Genomic DNA, 14,188 nt, shown 5'->3' on the forward strand with positions numbered 1-14,188 from the left:
AATTAGCTCTGAAATAACTGTCTAAGAGTCAGGAAGCACAGACTCCACACCAAAAGGACAAATGGAAAGAGACAAGCAAGAGTTTTGAATGTTACAATTCTGAAGGCTTAGTCACTGCATCAGCACAGCTCACAAACAGTCTGGTATTGTCAGGGCTGACTTCTATACAGCACATAAATCTTTATTATGAGGCATATGTTTCTGACAGCCCCACAGCACACAGGCTGTTGCAAGATGCCTTTCAAAAGAAGCACCAGCCTCACCAGGTGTGGAAAAGATGGGTTTGCCATTATAGTGCCTGATGCAGTTAAAAAATCTAGCAAGCACTTAGTGTATGTCATCTGCAAAAGCCTCACAGGTAATAGCCAGGCAGCTGTCTGAAAGAACTCCACATAGGAATGCAAGTTCAAAAGGGGAGATCACTGAGATGGGTAGGAGCTCAAAACACCTGAACTGTGCATTTGCAATGCAATGTTCATTTAATGCATGGTGCAGCAGGTTAATATTCCTCTCCTGAATAAATGGCAACAAGAAACAAAAAATAGGTAGGGTAATGGGGCTAGGAAAGGGAAAAACACTACATTGGGTACTGTCAGAATCACATCTGGCAAACAAAATGAAAAACTGACAAAAAGGATCTTACAGAAGGATGCCAGGAGGAAAGCCATGGAGTAGCAAGAGATGGAGAGAGTCATTGCTGTAGAGAGAATTCAAAGAAGTTGTGAAGATTTGGGCCACTCTTATGCAGGCACTCTGATGGTTCAACAGGGTTTTCCTGTTATTTACACTTGTCTTTAATTAAATGGATTGCTCAGCCCAACATCACGTTGGCTTCTATTTTGAAGGCATGCTGTGACACAGTATGGTGACCTTCCCTGCTGTGCTAATTTGTGAGTATTTTCTGTATCTGCCTGCTGTGTGTTTTTTTGGTTTTAGGCTGAAGGCTCTCCTTGGGTTCTGCATTACTACCCTACTAAAACCATGGAAGCATTAGTGTCTCTTTGCTTTACAGCTTGAGGGGCAAAACTCTATTCTACCTGCAGTACAAATGCCTGTTTTGATCCTGGAGGCACAAAAACATACTCTGGAAGTTAGAGAATTTACAGACCATGGAAACAAATATCATCACTGTCAAAAGGTTCATCACCCAACTTAGTGAAAAGGCACTCCAGTCTTTTCCAGCCCATCAGTTTAAACTAGCGGATTAAATTCTATCAGAACAACATCTTTCAAGAATGAGGGCCCAAAATTACACCCTTCAAATACGTTTCATGTATTTAGGGGCTGATGGATGCTAAAACATGGTTTCAAAAAGCTAGAATAGGAATTTAAATATAGATAATTGTTAAAGTACAGTGCAGTTATATTATCCCAACTTAATACTTAAAACCACTCAATATGGCATTGCAAGCATTTGAAGGTAAATGCCTCATTAACAGATTGCTGCTTTTATCATATGAGTCACTAAGAACTTCTGTTAAGATGGTAAAAGCACACTGAAAGCTATAAAAGAAAAATCAGTCCTGTACTAGATGGTTCTTTAAGGTGCTGCCTTCTCGGTAGAACAAGGCGGGGAGGGGGAATCTACAAAAACCAAATGCTACATTTTCTCCAGTATAAGACCATACATTCTTTATAATTTTTTTCAGAACAGCAGCTGGCCTCTAAACATGTTCAGCAATTATTAAACAGGGATGTAGAAAACAGCAGGTTAATTTCACAGGCATTCTTCCCCTCTAATTGGGGTTGCTAATAAGTCCGGAAAGACTGAAGAAAAGAGGCAGGAATGCTTCATGGAAGCATTTTTCCTTCAGTGACTATGAGGTTTTATTATGTCACCTTTGCCCATTCATCAAGATGCAACAGAAATCTTTTTCATGCCAAATTATGCTGCATGTGGACCAAGCAGGGGACCAGATCCTGAGGGATTTCAAAGATACAGTACTTAAAAACCTCTATCTAATGTTGCAGTATCACTGCACAATTCATGACCCTCATAAGCTTTCCTAAAACTTATTTCCAGAAAATCAACCTGTTTTAAGATACAGATGCAAAAACAGTACTTGGCTCCCTGAGCATTGGCTTGAGTACAAACGTCAACATTTTCCCAGTATCCCTGGGCCAGAACACAGGCTTTGAACACAGGGGAGAAGCCTGCAGGCCAAGGGCACATGAAAATACCAGCTCTTCTGATAGATGGGGCAGAAGCACAATGTCCTCTCTCAGACAGAGACCATTTTAGGAGCTTCAAAATGCTCTGCTGTCCTCCTGTGATCAAACTAAGATTATTTCTTTACTGAGGGACCGGCTTCTTCTGCTTTCTCCCCTGTTGGATTTAATTCTTGATATTCAGGGTGTCTATTGAGACTGAACATCTTGCCCAGTGCCAATTTATTTCCAGCTAATAGAGGCTCAAAAGAGGTAGCACAGTTTATTATGGAATTCATTACTGTCTGATTTAAAGGATGTGGCATATTCTGTAAGTGGCTGAAAATTACAGTGTTACGTAACGGCTGTGATCTATCTAAAATTACACTTTTCTATTTCAGAAGTCCAAAAATTAACATGCAAGAGATAGAGAAAAAGGAAGCAAAAATCAAGATTTGAAGACTGCTGAAGATTTGAAGTTCACCAAAAACCAGCAGGCTAACAAAGAAATTATCAGTCATTTTGAAATGCCTCACGTATACACATTATTACCATAACAAATTCTTGTTCTGACTTCTGCTCCACGCCACGAACATTTTTGCCAACTCTAGCAGGAAGACTCATGCATCAGAAGGCATACTCTGAACAATCACTGGCCTGAAGAAGAGGGCCTCTTTCTAATAAACTGTCAGACACAGCCTCACAAGGCTACCCTGGAAACAGCAAGCTGAAACAATGGACAAAGACTTTTCCAAACTCATAATACTTTTTAGATTTCTATGAGTCCTCTTTCCTGTCTTAAAAATGTGGCAGGCTACAGAATATTGCAAAAGACAATTATATAACCAATCTAAACCACTTCTAAAATTTACTTGCTCAAATTTCAATACCTTTTTCCTGAAATGCTCAGACATAAAACCATTACTTCACCTGCTATGACTGCACTGTTGACTCTGAGGAAAGCACAGAGGTCATCTCAGATTTGCAGATCTCTCCCTCTCAATATGAAAGCATAAGTGACCAAACAGCACCTTGATTAATGAGCACTTTCTTACTACAGCTTGAACAAGCATAAGGATTAATTACTCATGCAAGAAAGAGCTTCCTTCAACCAAATTACCTACTTGCTATTCCACAGCACTCCCTTCCTGGGCAACCTTCCATCTACCCACACAGAGCAGGTGACAGTAACCTTCTAGGTTTCATAAAACTTATACTATTAAGTGGTGTGGATTAACAAGATTAAAAAGAAAACAAATAGAAGAAGATATACCATAGATATCTTCTGATTAGCACTTAACTGGTATTTCATCACAGTATAGAACAGATTTAAAAAGCACATGTCCACCTTCACTATAAACAATTTAGTTTTAATAAATTACATTAGATGAAAATGTAATATGAGAGCTATTAGAACTGGTTCATTAACCCTAACATCTCATTTATAGAATAAGTAATATCTTATGGGTCCAGTATACAGTTTACACTGAAGAAAGAATGAAGGCAGTATTTAAGGGTCAAATTCAACTCAACTTCAAGTGTACCATGTATCTATATTTTTTCATGTGACTCTTTCATGCAAAAGAAAAATATTACTAAAATTACAGAATGGTTGCTGAAAATAAAAGGCTGTCCTAATTCAACTATCATTAACAAAATAAACATTTTTTTCTAATCATGTCAATAATTGAATTAATAATTGAACTGACTGAATTAAACTGATTATTTTCATATGAAAAAACCCTAAAATCCAGGAAAACCAATGTAATCTGTTACTTAAATGTACATGTTACAATGTAGCTACATAACCTTGAAGTTTTTATTATATATTATTCTTTTATTGATGTTCTTACTAAATTATTAGTCACATTACATATTAGTTCATCTTAAACCAAAATGTGTCAGCCAATTACAGTGTTATTTCTCAGCTACACAGTTTCTTTGTTTCAGTTGCATACATCTACTGCGCACTCTTTTATTTCTCTACACGTTTGTAGCAGAGAATGCCACAATATTGACTGAGCAGCAGCACTTGTAAACCAGAGGAGTCATCTGGCTACATCCAGTTTCTGTTTTTTTCTTAGTAGTCAAGGAGTAACCATTCTGCAGCAAAGATGGAAACGAGGTAAGTACAACAGGAAAACAATGTCCTCTGACTCCATAGCCCCTTGAAGAAAAAAATGCAATGCCAGACTCCAATGAAAATAATGAAACCAGAAATAAGGGTGTTCATGTATGTTTTCATGCATCATGCGGCTCATAAAAGCAATTCTGATCTCATGAGATCATTCCTCTCAGTGTATATATATGATTATATAGAATAGCATAAGGTGCTTAAATGCAGATGGGATTTAATCAAACCATTTGCATGATAACTATTCTGGTTTACAACAAGAAGGGTAATAAAACTACACTTTCAGGTATACATTTGTCACTACTGCTGTATTGCTAAAATGTCCCATCCAAACAATAGCTTAAAGAAATTAAAGTCATTTACATTGAATACCTTATTAAGTCAAGGGGAAAGGCATATGTTTCTGCATACTCCAAAAGCTGTAACACTTGGTATCCCAAGGAGGTCTTCTTGGCACTTCAGCCTTGGGTAAAATCAATCCTAGAATTGATTCTGCATTGAAATTGCCATGTTCAGTGAATGCCATTTTATTGACATGCCTGTAGGATCCTGTACAAAAGTTCAGACTCTGAAGATGGTGAAATTGTTACAGTGCACGTCTACTAATATAGATGTTATCTACAGCAACATCGCTCAGTGAATACACAACAGAAACTAAACAAGAACTTTTCTTCTTTGTTTTTGATTCAAACCACTCTTACACAGAGGAGGCAGAATAACACAGATTGTACGACAAACTACAAAAGCCTTGCAGGTTATTAAAAGTACAACTTGAACATTATGTCTCCTTCTGCTGATACAGTTCATTTCTAGATTTTAAGGAACCCCTGTAATGCACATAACAGCTAATATTTCTTCAAGTTTTTGAAGCATCTCAAAGGCAACAAAACACAGCCCAACTGAGCCAGCATAATATTAACAGAGGGAAAAAACCCATGCATCACAAGGATCATAACTCACAATACTCCTGAAAAACAAAACAGTCAGAACTGAGGATGTGAGAATCGGTATGAAGTTCATAATAGCTATGTTACACCCTCAGAATATATGAAAATGTCTAAACACAGCATTATAGATCATAAGCATCCTACCTTATCGATTCTGATGAGCCCTGCCACTCACATTTATATAAAACAAGTACATGAATGCATGTGTGGGCTGTGGTACACATATGTTTGTCACATGGCTGATGATCTCAACCAAATGAAAACCCTTTCAATTTACCAAGCACCCCAAACATGTTTCCCCTACATTTCTCCACCTAGCTACAGATAACCAAATCAATGAATCTGACCGAACTGATACAGTTCACAATGTTAATGGGTCTGCAAGAAACCTTTAAGTACTTCCAGTTGTTTGACAGGAATTATGCGAAATATGCAGAACAGAAGGGGCATGTACACATTTTTTGCCTCAAAAAAGGGAGGCCGTGTCTAACATATGGCGTCAATTCCAAACTTCTCTTTATATCAAATTTCACTTTCCTAAGTTCCCCCTACATTTCTGTGTATCTTTAGATAGATGACAGGCAGACACAGATGACAGACAAATATACATTAGAATGGTGACACAAGAGCACTTTCATACCAAGCAAGGCAGACTTCCCATTTTAAGTAGTATTTGAGTTCTTTAACTATAAAAACAATATAACAACAAAATCCTCCTTCATTTTCTAATCAATTTTTCTCATATATACTGCTGAGAATAAGATTTCAAAAATTGGATGATTTAGTTAGGCAGGACTTTGTAAGCACTTTTAATTTCAAAAATCATATAAAAAGAAAATTGGTTTTGAAAATCCACTATTCTCTAATGAAAGCTAGAATACAGAGACTTAACTTTATAAAGGTCAATAAACACTTAGGTGGTTGAGGTCCTCACTGTATTTTAAAATTTAATTCCTTAAAAAAAGCATTGGAAACAGCAGGCTTTATTCACATTCCAATAAAATTAAAGAAAAAAAAAGCATTTTAGATTCTTAGAGTAAGCTCTTCATTATAAATACTCTTCAGCCTGAAAAACTGCCAATATTGTCTGACTGTATTTTTAAGAGATATTTATTTAATATTTATTTTCACTGAGAGTTCATGGAAGCTGCAAGATTGCACTCACAGAGATTCAGATCCTAATGAATTTTTACCACCTTTTTTCCCCTCTATGTAAAGCAGCATGGATTAACAGGAGAAGTTGCAGCCCTCCCTCCAGCTACAACTTCTTCAATAAACACTTTCTCACATTCCAAACCTCCACAAAGTAGGTACTTTGCAGGCATAGGTACATAAAAGTGGATCCACATTGCCCTAAGACAGCCAATTGCTGAAAGCCAGGAAATGCCCTGATCTGCTTCATTCATATGCTCATCCCCTGTCACACACTAGTCCTTTCCGAGCCACCCATAAGGAACACTGATACCAGGGTTTCAAAACAGCTCTTTCATCTCATAACCATTAACTCTTTTGACACTTGCACCTCCAAGCACCTGCAGGCAGTGAGCATGGGAGGTCTCTGCTGAACAGGAATAATGCACCTCACTGCCTGGGGCCAGGGAAGAACTCATCACCTGTAGCCAGGGAAGAACTCATTTCCGGCAAGCGGGAGCATAGATGCGACATGAACCCTCACTCAGTCAAAGAAATAAACACAAGGTGCTTATGCAAGCCCACAGGGCGACACTGCAGAGTCATATGTTCCTCTCAAACAAGCACATGTACACAGAAGTCACAGCCAGTGCAGAATTTATGAATTCCTGAGTATGCAAGAATATTCTTCTCTCTCCACAGTAGTAGCTAAAGTAGTTTGGAAACAACATGCCATAAAGAGCTAATTTAGTGCCAAAATGCAAATCTTTAGAACATCTGTCTGTGGGGCCCTCTCCATAAATTCACATGAAGCCATCAAGCCTTAGGCTTACAACACAACATAACCACGCTGAACAGCGTTTCAGACACTCTTCAGATTCTCCGGTATTCTGGATACTGTCCAAGTAGTAATTAATAGAGTCAACACATTCCCAGTATTTGGTGTTGACTTGAAACTGCACAAAACTGTCTCCTCTGAGAGCAGTGAAATTCAGAACATATGAAATCACATTAGACGCTTTCAGATGTGGAACATCCACAATATTTGCTGAGGATAATAAAATCTCATCAGCCCTTATTCATGCCAGATAATAACAAACTATTTTCTGTCAGAGCCAGGGACGTTTTAAAAAAACATGTCATCTCCTCCAGTTATGAAAAGAAACAGCCACTTCACAAAAGCTTTATTTTATGGTAATATCAAAATAATGTAAATAACACACTGGTGAACCACAAGGCAATACAAACTTCATATAATCCAGTTACCTACTACCAAGTCACTGAAGAGGGAAGAAAGCAGCAGTTTGTGGCTTGTGTGGTGCTTACAAAACAGCTGTACTTACAGTCAACAGAGGGGCAAAACCCTGTGTTTATTTCTGGAATATCTAGACAGGAATGGTGTCAGCAAAAATTTTTAATGGCCTCACCTCCAGTCTGCAAGAGAAGCTGAAGAGGCCATTCGATCTGTTATATCCCTACAAGATCCTGCCTGCTGAGCTTGCAAGAAGGTCAGTTCATACCTAGCAAACGGCCTTGCTTGCTCACTCCCACCATGCATGAAGCCACAGCTTCACCAGAGCGCTCAGATAAAACTCTGACTGTTGAAGAAGGCTTCAGTGTCCTCTCCAGAAGCACAATGTAAGCATTTCCAACAGTACTTCCAGTGCTACCCATCTGTGAGATGAAGGCCCCACAACAGAGCAAAGCATTTACAGATATTAATGTGTTAGTATTATTCTACTACCAAATCAACTAGGAGAAGGAAACGCTGCAAGGAAAGATGTGTAGCAGTTGGTGCACTACACCAGTGACATAGATGGGAAGGGAAAAGGGAGGACTACAAAAGAGAGAGGAATGCCTAAAAGCATTCAAATATGATTGATTGTGCTCTGTTTAAGAGGGGACTCATTTTCAGCTCTAAACTGAACACCAGATTGCTGCATACCAAGCTTTTTCTTATTCCAAACCTAAGATAGCCCTTGTAGGGGGCAGGTATTATCAGACCCTGAGGCTAAGCCTTTGCAGCCTGAGTGTTTTATCGAGCTACTGTAATTCTCTTGACTTCTGAAAATTGAACTGTTAGTGCATGCTTTACTCAAACCTTTAAAAACATTAATGCCCAAGTGCTGTTTCACAGATATCCAAGTATCCCAGGGACAGCCCAGGAAAAGGATCTAAAATAAATTTCCATTATCTTAAATTTACTATATTCACATAGTAGTAGACTTTTACGGCTGAGCAAAAAAGCAAATACCAATGTGTATTTATCTTGAAGAATTTGGTAGTGACAGAATCACAATAAGCTGAGTTGGCTCTCTGCAACTGGATATAAGTAATCACCTAGCTACTGGATATTTAAATGAAACAAATGTTTAGATTTCTACTAATTGAATACAGGAAGTACACAATTTTCAAATGGTGCTTTCCTTTTCCAATACCAGATAACAAAACTTCATTACCCAGCTGTAATTACTTCCTCTTCATTATGTAGCTCATAGGTAGAGAGGGACAGGAAGTCTATGTTTAACACATGTGGCACTTGGCAGGAAAAGTGATGATGATTAGGCATGGGCACATCACTGCAGCTCATATCAAGTTTTGGTTAGCTCAATAGTTTTGCCTTACAGAGCTTTAACCAGTTAATGGAGAGGCACAGAACTTATGCCAGAACAGGTTTAACCTGACAGGAATTTTGCAATGTATTTGCACCATCAGAAGGAACTTTTATTTCACAGAAACACTGTAGTCAAACAGTGAGATTTGAAGGGAAAATAAAGTGGAACTAAGATTGGAGAAGGAAAAAAAGGGAATGAATGGTGGCAGGCGGCGGAGGGAAACCAAATTATAAATTATCAGGCTGGGCAGAAAATGACTCTTGAAGCAGGCAGAGCCAGAACAAGGAAAGAGGCAATCTTCCAAATATGTTTGGGCTCTTTGGGATGTAGCTGTATGGTATCAGGTGACTTGCAAAGCAAAGAGCTCACTTCTGTGGCAAAGTGGTAGCACTAAGGAATCAGGAAAAGTGACATTCCAAGATACTGTGTTTTCTTGCAAGAAAACAGTTAGGTTGATTTCTCCTCATGTATCTTTATAGCCTTAGATAACGTCACCATAAGAGCCCTGTCCTCCCTTCCCAACCTGGAAAACAATAAACAGCACTCACTGCTGCCATAAAAACAAACAAAAATTTATATAAATATAAAAATTACACCACGCAGTCATGGTACAAACCAGCTCCTGTCTTGAGAAAAGGAACAAGGGAAAACACAACAGCGCTGTTACTTACATTCTTGTATTGCTGGTCTTGTTGATAATTACAGATTTTCCAGTCTGATCCACATTGTGATCCATTCCAAAATAAGCTGCCACTCTGTGCACTAGCATCCTCTGATACGATGACATCTGAGGGAACTTTTTATAGTGATTACTAAAAACAAAAGAAATGAATAGCATTGATAATTAAACTTCCCTCTAAGCCATAAATAAATGCAAACAGCAATACATTTGACTGTTCAGTGGACAGAAATCTCACTGAAAACTTCTCCATTACGCATTTACATATAAATGTTTTCTACAGAAAGGCTGAAAGAAAAATAAAAAGAATTAATTTTAGAATTTCTAATAAGTACATTTCCATGTGCAATCCTAGGACAAACAAAGCTCATGCTTCACGGTATATAGTTAGTGTTCTGAGTGCTGGGAAGAACACATCCCCCAGTCCCCCACACACACTCATGCTCCCTGCACAACCAATCCTACAGATTTGCTGAGACACTAGCAACAGCTTTCTGCCTTTCTCCCAAAGGTCAGATGTAGGGCAATTCTGGAAAGATCTAGTTTTGGTAAACACTTATTTTCCCCTCTATTACTGACAAAATGGTTATTTCCCGTCAGCATAATTTTTTTCCTCTGCTGCTATTCTGCCTCTCTAATTTTAAAGCTGCAGGAATATTTTATTATAAAGACCACATAGTAGCAAGAATCCCTCCATCTAAGCTCAGTTTTATTTTCCAATGCATTAGAATAACACAGCACAAAGGAAAAGCCATGAGATAACATATTTGATTATCCTCTACATTCAAAACTTTAATTACATTTTTGGATCTAAATGAGCAGAGCCAGTGCAATTACAACACAATGAAAAGGAAAAGGTTTTCATTTACATCGACTTTGTTTTAAGCTGTTCCACCATGTGGCAGGAAATAGAAGCCTGCTCTTGCAGAGTGCCAGCAACAGCCCTCAGGTGCACTGTAGTCCTTATAAGCATATCCCTCGCACAACCCATGCTGCAGCACATGCACATGACTTAATAAACCATGTGTGGAACGCAACTTACTTGTTGTCACTAATAAAATCAATAATTTCCTGTTCCATTTTCAAGAGGATCATTCTGTCCCTGTCAAAAAGAAACGCAAGGATTTGCACCATCAACCACGAGTAGACATTTTGGAGGAAAATATTCATATAACAGTGTTCGCAAGGCTATTTTGCAAGCATTGTAAGTCATCTCGATTAAAAATCAAACATGCTTTTTTTTTTTTTACCCTGGATCATCTGCAAAAGACTAAAGCCTGCTTTTCTGCACTTTCACTGATGTACAGATTTCACTCTTCTATGAGCTCAACTATGGTTTGAGGGCACTTTCAGCCACCACTGGAATCAATGTGTTGTATAGAAAGACTCACTGCTATGGATAGCTTTGGTCTTTTTTCTACCTTTTTTGAGGGAAAATGAGATTTCCACCTAAGCCAGATCTTTTACAAGAAGAGCTGCTAACAACAGAAATTTTAAACATTTTTTCTGAGACATACTGGAATTCCGTAAGGCATTGATTTGCTGCAAAAAAGCTGGACACATCTAGTTAGAGAGCACAATGAAGAACACCACCTTTGAGCTATGGCTCCCAGGAGGCAATGCCACAGCATTTCTCAGGCAAAATGCTCTGGTTTTCACTGGAAGGTCTCAGATATTCCTTTTCCCTCCCATCCCTTGTCAAAAACATTCAAAAGTTTCCCCAGTATGTTTCCACACATTTCTATACTGGACAGAGTCCCATCATTCCTTAATTCTTTTGAGCTTTCTCATTTTGCACAGATAAAGCAATTCAAGGACCTTCCATCATCTGTACAAGGGGTTATGCGAGCTGTTAGGTACCCAGTTATTACCAGTTCTCCTGGGAATAATTGCAGAATTACATGGTACCTATTTAACATGTCCAGCTGAAATGAGCATTGAAAATCACAATGTATAAAAATGTAACAGATCTTTCCTTGGATGTTTAGAGGGAAATTTAACGATGAGATGGGCTTGTAGCTCCAAATGAAAGCTGTGGCACTGAGAGCAGAATTTGGCACTGAACACAGGATTTTAATTGTGTGCAGCATTGCTAGAAGAAAGCATTTATTTTCATTCACTTTACATTCATATACAAATCTCTAACTGCAATAGTTATAATATATTATTGCAATCACCACGTAGAGCTGTATAAAAGAAGGTAAGGACAAAGACCAGATGTTACTGAAAGTGAAATTAAGCAATAGGTGATTGGATGGGGGAGAAGTAGTTGAGGACTCTTTATACCATTTTTCTCAGTTAAAAGCCTACCTCCTTTACATTTTTCCTCATAACTATCTCCAGATAGTTATAAAATACAGTGTACAGTTATGAGAAGTCAAAGACTGTCAACTACAATTTCAGGAATATCAGCTCTAACACAGGAAATACCTACCTGGGGTTATTCTTTAATGTGTTAATGAGAAACTCATGCAAATCTATGCCTGTTGAGTCTGTATACTCTTGACTGCAATCTGCAAAATAAAAACAAACAGCCTCCACTCATTTATTTCATTTCCACAGTTCCGAATAACTATGCTATAAATCAAAACCCATTTTTCAGCAACAATCTGAAAGAATATGCTCTGAAAGAAAAGAGTCATTTGAAGTTCAGCCAAGAAAGATATACATTCTGAAGCATCAGGTGGATACTCATTGTTCCTCTGTACAATTCCAATGAGAATACTGCATCAAAACTAAATATTGACAGAAATTGCGGGTCATTTATTAACACAGAAAATCTTCAATGCCATTCAAGACCCTTCCAAGTTCTTCCTCTAAACCATTAAAAAAAAACATTTTAAAGTGAGGAAAGAAAAGTTTTATTCATCAGTGTCTCTTTGCATCACTTAATAAACGCTGTACACTCAGCAAATGAGGAATCATGCCAGTGGGAACCCTACTTGCATTAAAAGCCTGAAAACCAATGACACCTGGGAGTAGGCAGGTAATAAGGATGCGTGACAGTAGCCAGAATTAATTTTTCAGCATTATCTCCTGACTCAAATGTACACACAGATCCTCAAGTTGATGTGAAATGTGAGAACTCCATTGAAGCCAAATGACAATTCACTCCAGCTGCAGATCCACACCCAGGTAGGCAATGATTATTTTTGGGAGATTACAATGCAACTTTATACCATGGATTAATAAAAGAATTTTAAAAAGCAATGCCAAATTTATCTAAAACATCTTTCCTGAAGAAGTCTTGGTAGGTGGTAACAGAAGATGGCAATGCAAGTTAAATGTCATGGATTAATTTCCTTAAGCATTCAAAAAAAATTCTCCATGAGAGAGAAACAATAATGAAGAGGATTACCCTCTACTGCCTACACTGAACAAGTTACGTGCCACTATATTATCATTAATCTAGATAAAAGAGTATTAATGGCTTATGACTATATACACTTATTATGCAATCACACACATATTTGTATATTTATTTATGTGTTCATACCAACATGGTTAAGCATTCAAAAGATTGATTTTACATTAGAAAATAAATAAAATCTAATAAAAGACCTCAGTTTGGAAGGTTTCTTCACTTAAAAGCCTGATGTTTGTATGAAAAACATTCTTACACATATACATTCTAGGTTCTGAATTTTCTCAAGTGTGTGAAAACACTTGTACTGTGTACATATACAAAAATAAAGAAATACATCCTTGCAAAAAAGTACAATCCTTTCTGCAATGGTAATTTTAATAATTCAAATATTTTCAAGATCACCTTTTGATAACATTCTGATCTTGCTTTTTTCACTGGTTTTATCTTTATTTTTATCCTTCTCTTTTTCTTTCTCGGAGTCATCTTTACTAGATTTATCTTCTTCTTGCAAGCTAGGAAAACTTGAAAGCTGGAGTTGGATTGACTCCTGTTGGGAAAAAAAGACAGATAAATTACGGGCAAGATTCAGTATGCTTCCCATGGCTTCCAACCTGCAGATATCATCATTAAACTATGTGTAGCTAGAAAAGTTGAAGCCAGGTACATTTCTTTCCTATTTGAAACATTGCATTTTTTTGCCAGGTGAATGACAATATCTTAGAGGCCAAATTCTAGTGTTAAGTAGGTACTACTTCTCTAATATTTTGAGTATTATAAAATTTAGGCTACTTCTGTTAAGGGGGACTATATTATTCTACACTTCAGTAGTTCTCCCTTATGACTTTTCAGAATAATGAAATACATTTCATATGGCCTTTTTTAACTATATCATTTAATGCTACATATGTTCTGTGATGATCAACAGATAGATATGTAAAAAAATAAAACTTTTTTCTTTTCACTAGAAAGTCTGCAGTTTGATATGAATTGTTTTGCACACATAAGGGCAGTATCAGGTAGATGGAGTTTTTTGGCTCTAATAGTAGAAGAGTGCCACCAAATTCCATACTCCATTGTATACAAGCGGGCTTGCTAACTTATCAGGTAATTCATATTTAAAGATATATGCAGATGTGTCTTTTGCAAAAGGGGGAAAATGTGCCCTGT

General features: G+C 37.5%; 1 protein-coding gene across 23 annotated transcripts in view; it reads right to left on the reverse strand.

Moving 5' to 3' along the window:
- ARPP21 (cAMP regulated phosphoprotein 21) overlaps positions 1–14,188 on the reverse strand; it is a 197,049-nt gene that overhangs the window by 83,131 nt on the left and 99,730 nt on the right. For all 23 annotated transcript variants that reach the window (XM_018920717.3, XM_018920713.3, XM_050971333.1 and 20 more), the window contains 4 exons: positions 13,424–13,568; positions 12,089–12,167; positions 10,697–10,756; positions 9,647–9,787 (listed from right to left, as the gene is read on the reverse strand). In XM_018920717.3, coding sequence (XP_018776262.1) covers positions 9,647–9,787; positions 10,697–10,756; positions 12,089–12,167; positions 13,424–13,568 — 425 coding nt within the window. The remainder of the gene's footprint in view (positions 1–9,646; positions 9,788–10,696; positions 10,757–12,088; positions 12,168–13,423; positions 13,569–14,188) is intronic.

This window comes from Serinus canaria, chromosome 2 (assembly GCF_022539315.1).
Source record: "Serinus canaria isolate serCan28SL12 chromosome 2, serCan2020, whole genome shotgun sequence".
Lineage (NCBI taxonomy): Eukaryota > Metazoa > Chordata > Aves > Passeriformes > Fringillidae > Serinus > Serinus canaria.